Genomic DNA, 6177 nt, shown 5'->3' on the forward strand with positions numbered 1-6177 from the left:
CGGTGTACGTCATTATTCTATCCACCAATCATAATTAGTCACCCAACAAGTCGGTGACCACAAGTGAGTGGTATGTGATTGACAGGTGCCAATCACAATCCACGTGTTTGATTGTGTCACCGACATTCCACCATCATTCCACCAATTAGATGCGGCTATTTCAGTGTCGGTGATACAAGTTTCTGGATTTAAAACGTGGCAATGTAACATCAACATCATTTCCCTCTCATCAATATGAAGCGAGTCGGTGATATATGATTGACAGCGCACAAGGGGCCAATCACAAACCGGGCTCGCAAGTTCCTCAATCACTGCTCGGGAAATCGACGTCAATATTTAAGTCACAAGCTGCCGGCTCACTCCTCACAACGACCGCAGCTCATGTCCACGTTCAGACTACAACCCGAGAGAACTGTTTGCAAGATCGAACAAGAATTGCACGGTGAGTGTTTGAAACAGTCTTTTACGATAATTCTGCAAACTTTGTGATTGATCTTTTGTGATTTATGATATTAACACAATGTGCTTATAGCCAAAACAGTGCGCTGTAAATATTTCCAACCATGATGATTCCATTTCCATACGGTTATTCGATAACTTATCAGGCGATATTGGTGCTTGAATCATAACCAGGTATTATGTTGCATAGACTACAGCTGAATATGCTGTAGTCTGAAAAGTTAATGCGGATTCAGACCAACATTTTGTTAGGCCAAAATCAGGCAATAATATAGCTAAGAGCAAATGCATGTATATAGTCACGATTTTTTTTATTTGCTCGGGATTCCTGTCTGACAATATTTCAGCTCCTACTTACATAGTGCACCCTCGACGCATTTTAATTGCCCTAAATACTGAATAGTGAAAAAAACTACTATAAATTCCTGGAAGTTTAATAGTTTGTATTGCCATTCAGATTCGCCGGTTTCCAGTCAAACATGGCTGTAAGTTTTTTAAAAGTGTATTATACATCAAGTTCCTTATTGTTATTGAAGTTCACGCACTTACACAATTTTGTCAGATGATAAATTTAAACCTGTTCGTGTTTAACGAAAGAAATATTGCAAAAGCTGGACCGCCCATAATATCAGTATGGTGAATCACCTCCTTTATTTTCTCGCTAGTTTTCACTGTTCATTGTCAAACCTGGAATCCCGATGCGATGTGCTTACCTTTTTTTCCACCGGAAATCACTCTAGCTAATACAGTATAAAGGGTTATGCGGAAGTTGGCCACGGAAAAACGTTTAAAGGAAATGGTGACATCTGAAACATCCTGTCCTATGTTGTTTTATTGAAAATTCGGATAATCTCAATACCTTTTGCTTAATGTGTTTTTTAAAGTGTGTCTTTAAATCATTTCTGTCTGTGGGTGCAGGCCAGCAAATCAGTCCGAAATTGCCTTCGCCGGCAAAATCACGAACTGCATGCCCTCAAATTCTTCAGAATTAGAGCATTTTGTAGGCCGTGAACTTGATTTGTAAAAAAAGGAAGGTTTGAAGCCGTGCAGAGGACTGCCAGTTCGTATTTCTGTGAAATGTGGATGATGATTCGGCCCTAAAATGCCTCTATTTTGCAGTGGAGCGTAGGCGATCATTTTCAAAATGGCGATTGGCTTCAGGCCTGCTTTTAGGGGTGGTCATCTTTGATCACTTAGATGATTGAACCCCAGAAAACAGAAAAATGAAGGATGATGAAATAATCTTTAATTTGATGTACGTCTTGAGCAGTCCTCAAAGAGTTATGTGTATTTTACCTGAATTTATGAAGTGAGGACATAAAACTTTTAACATTGGGGTCTATTGAAATGCATTACTGGTCTGCAACGATAGGTCTAAGCGTTACTTTCAAGCGTTGCAGGATAAAAGTGTCAATTGTCAGAATAGACTTTAGGGCGCAAATACGAACAAATCGGATCATGATCACACACATTTTATTAATGTTTAAATTGCCCCCCGGACATGCAAACAAAACAGCAACAGGAGAATAAAAGGGATAAAAAGAAAAGGAAGAAAGAGGTGCGAATATCATATTGTTGTTAATTTAATTGGTTGGGGTGCAAATGTCCCTGGACACCATCAAGAAATTATCAATCGGGAAAATGGTATGGGGGGGGGGAATGTGCTTTGTCCTCCTCTACACACAAAAATCCTGGCGAAGCCCATGGCTGGATACACATTTGTAGAATCATGTTAAGAGTTGAGGTTTGCACAAATTATTCGAGCGTCAATTTAGATATTGCATCTTCCCTTTAAAAAAAAAACAGATTTCTTGTCCTAATTTAACCCTGTTCTTCATATTGGTTAATGACGAAACACGCACGAGATTTTTTCTTTCATATTTACGTACATACAATCAGTTTCGTAAAACAAACCCAAAAAAATAAGAGAACTAAAAGAGAGATATGCATGCAAACTATAGAAAAAAAATGAAGACTGCATTAACCGTTTATTGTGTTAGCGATAACACAATAAATTTGATTGATTTTGAGTATCTTTTTAATTATCTTTTCATTTCCACAGAGTGATTACAACAATTAACAAACAGGTTAATATGGTCTAAATATGAAAAAAAAAAAAATTTTGCGCAATAAACCTCATTTTGGGCGAGTGCTTAAAATGTCATTCTTTCTATAATCTAGCCACCTAACAATGTTCCTGTCATGTTTCCTTCCCTGACAATTAAAACAAAAGTGTGTCAATTGCTTCATGACATTTTATCAAAAGTCATGTCATTCTATCATTTTAATATCTTCAAGGGCGGATCCAGAGAGTTTATTGCCGGGCGAAGTTTGTGCCGGGAGAAAGGGTGAGGGTGGAAGGGCTCTCTCAATCGAAATTTGCATTGTTATGATAAATATTCGGTCACTGCAGGGGAGGGCGCCCCCTCCGTATCCCTAGAGCCACCACTGATCTTGCTAAACTGCCGAATTTTATTAAACATGTATGACTTTTGTAAACGTAAGCATGAAGTTGAATTCCCGAGCTGGACTGAAATCCAAAGCAAAATAAATTCAATGCAAATACGTCAATTGCCTACTTTTTTATGCGTATAGTGGAGATACCCTTAAATAATTTGATCGTTCGCTAAATTCAACTGGGTTTGAGAATGCTAACGGGTTTGTATGCGAATTTGAAAGAAAGTGTTCACACATTGAATGAGCAAGGTGTGAAATTGGACGGGAAAAAAACATATTTAAATGAAGAATATGCTGTTTTAAAAACTCAGATAATTATGCTTTCAAAAATGATTCAATGACTTACTAGTGCCTCAAAAATACACAGGTTGTTTTTGTATAATGAATGTGAATAAAATGTATAATGAATTTGAACAAAGGCTTTCATGAAAGCGTTTGAATAAATTTAATGTTGATTTCAGGGAGCATTCAGGTTCCATAGAAAAATGTCTTAAAGCGTCATTAAAACATGTTGCTTTTTCTGGGCGTATTCGGTCACGAAAATGCAAATAATCTTTGACCATTGTTTTTATTTTGTGAATAATTGTTCCTGGTTTCGAATGAATATTGATCAAAGTGAAAAAAAACTCAAAATTGTATTAAAATCAATGAATAAAGTATTTCTTTCTTTACTCAAGCATAAACGTTACCAGTTTTCTTTGTTTATTATTTTTCAGCCTACAGTGAACTCCTTTTGATCTCTTCTTGGACCTGATCTTCAAGACTTCAAGAGCGAACCATCGAGGTCGGTATGGTGATGTTTATTAATTGACTCTGTCATGACAGTGGAAAGGGCGCGCCGTCCCATAAAAAACCCTAATATAATTCGGTCTCCTTTCCTAACTTATATCGGCGAGCCCCTTGCCCCCGGATAGGCCCCTGTCATCACGCCGAACACATTCTCTGAATAATGATTCTTCCAAAATTATTATGAAGTCATACGTGTCTCTAAGACAACCTCTTCAGTGAATACAACATCATTATGCCTATTTCTTATTGCTGATTGATTTTGTTTTTAGTTTTACATAAAGGCCCTGTATTGTTTTCTTTACAGATGAAGATCTGCGTGGCCACCATTCTGTCAATCGCCCTCCTTCTTGGTAACTCTGTCAAGCTCCGAGCTTCTGTTACTGGGCCGGTTCCCTCGGACGGTGATGGTCCTGCGTCTCAGGTGTGTCAGCAGTGCTGCCAGGGACCTGCTGCAATACCCGGCATACCAGGTCTGCCTGGGCCAGTAGGACCCATGGGGCCGTACGGTCTGCCGGGGTCAAAGGGCGATGCAGGTCAAAAAGGTTATATTGGCCCTATGGGTGAACGGGGAGCACCTGGGAACACTGGGTCTAAAGGTGATGATGGGATTGGTCTGCCCGGCAAGATAGGTCCGAGAGGGCTACCTGGTTTTGTTGGAGGAACTGGGGAAACTGGTGTTAAAGGTCAGAAGGGTGAGCCAGGGGAGACACCAGACGAATCCAAACAGCGGGTGGCATTCACCGTGTTGAGGACGAGCCACTCGGATACCTCTACGAGTCAAGACACCCGTTTGCCCTTCCAGCAGGCCGAGACGCTTCTGCCGGGTACCAGCTTCGATCTTGAGACCGGCACGTTCACATGTAGTGTGCCGGGCACCTACGTATTTACGTTCTCTGTTCTTAAGTATACCAACAGCGGTAGCCTTACCATCAATCTTGTTAAAGACAACTACAAGGCGATCACTACCCATGGGGAACCAAATCAACGTGGTCAATTGTCTGGTAGCGCGGTGCTGGTTCTTCAGCAAGGAGACACGGTATATCTTACCATGCACGGTAGGGCATATAGTGGTACCACCTATCACTACACCTCATTCAGTGGCTTCCTGCTTTTCTCCGAGTAAATCAATAATTAAATAAATAAAATTAAATCACAACGCATAAATATAGCGGAGCAATGTTGCATTTGTTGGTTTCGCTTTCCATTTTGCCAAAACAGTAAAATGTTCAATGTCATGATTATAAGAAAGTAATTGATTCTTAATACAAAGCATTTTAATTTCAAGTATCAAAACGCTTTACAAGACATCATAACTTAATAAAAACAGTTAATTAAAAAGAAGTCAAATATATGACTTTTGAAAAAGAAGGTTTTAGGTGCGATTGAAAAACCCTTCAAATTCGTTATTTTTTGCTCCAATAACGTGGAAGTCTGCACGGTCACCGTATGCCTTGTCAGGCTTTGGACGAACTTTAGGAAGGTTGAACTGAACCCCATCCCAGCTTTTAGTGGGAATGTTAAACGCCTGAACTGGTATTTATTCTGTAAAGTACCGTAGCGCTGCCTCACCATGGCGGATAAGTTTGAATAGTGCCGAAGAATCTTGAATTCATTCCGCACCGTAACCAAGAGCCAACGTAGTTCCTGAAGTATGGGCGTACGACCCTTCCTTCTGCATATATGTTGTTATTTCTTAAACTGGTAATCGTATGAAAAAAAAAAAAACATTAACCGTTACAATAGTCTGTCTGGGAAGTAACAAATGCATGTATTAAAATATATTGTTGTTGTTAAAATATATTGGGTTTGTTTTCATTTGCATTTCGCATACCGTATACAGCCAGAGATAAAATGAAGTCTGGTGATATCATTTATTTATCCTCGGAAACTTTTTTTCTTGAAAAAAACCACGAGTTTCAAATTGCGACACAGTGAACCAAGAACTCTGAACTCTTGTTCAACACTTTATTTTGTATCCCATGTTATACATGTGTAATTGAGTTTTTGTTTCATGTTAAAAGTTGAGTTTTAGAGCTTTCACTTTGATGAAATTGTTTACGATTTAATGCAATTTCAGTTGATAATGTGATGCTATATCAGTAGATTACACAATTATGATTCTATAGTATATATTTGATTGTACGAAAACAAATTCCAAGTATACATTTGAGGATGTGCTCTGTTAAGCAGCTAAACCAATTTAAACAAAGACATTAACCATATAACATGTAATCAGTATCGAATATAAATACTCGAAAACTGTATTTTGAACATTACTTTAATTGAACATTTAGCTTTTAACAATGTGGAAAACATTGTCCCACTCGTAATACATTCCATCGAATTCCTCTCAGGAAAGTAAAATTACAGAGAAATTGTGTCGTTGAAATGAACGAGCGAATCACAGTCTGACTTTTACGAACAAAATTCTTTCTTATTAAGTACTTAAATCTACGGAGCTTTTAAAGGGAC

At 38.5% G+C, this 6177-nt stretch overlaps 1 protein-coding gene across 2 annotated transcripts; it reads left to right on the forward strand.

Moving 5' to 3' along the window:
• The first annotated feature begins 327 nt into the window (after positions 1-327).
• Positions 328-4899, forward strand: LOC119744438 (complement C1q subcomponent subunit B-like). Of its 2 annotated transcripts, none has more exons than XR_005273566.1 (2): positions 328-442; positions 3633-3669. XR_005273566.1 is itself a non-coding variant. In XM_038220367.1 (2 exons), the coding sequence occupies exon 2, from the start codon at positions 4010-4012 to the stop codon at positions 4826-4828; it is 819 nt and encodes a 272-aa protein (XP_038076295.1). In that variant the 5' UTR covers positions 328-442; the 3' UTR covers positions 4829-4899. The 2 variants fall into 2 exon arrangements, 1 of the variants encoding a protein (XP_038076295.1); XM_038220367.1 differs by lacking the exon at positions 3633-3669 and adding an exon at positions 4010-4899.
• The last annotated feature ends 1278 nt before the right edge of the window (positions 4900-6177 follow it).

The sequence above is a fragment of the Patiria miniata genome, unplaced genomic scaffold (assembly GCF_015706575.1).
Source record: "Patiria miniata isolate m_02_andy unplaced genomic scaffold, ASM1570657v1 HiC_scaffold_7, whole genome shotgun sequence".
NCBI lineage: Eukaryota > Metazoa > Echinodermata > Asteroidea > Valvatida > Asterinidae > Patiria > Patiria miniata.

Excerpts from the sequence above, each read along its gene's own strand:
- LOC119744438 (XM_038220367.1), top strand. The coding sequence starts at position 4,010 with ATGAAGATCTGCGTGGCCACCATTCTGTCAATCGCCCTCCTTCTTGGT.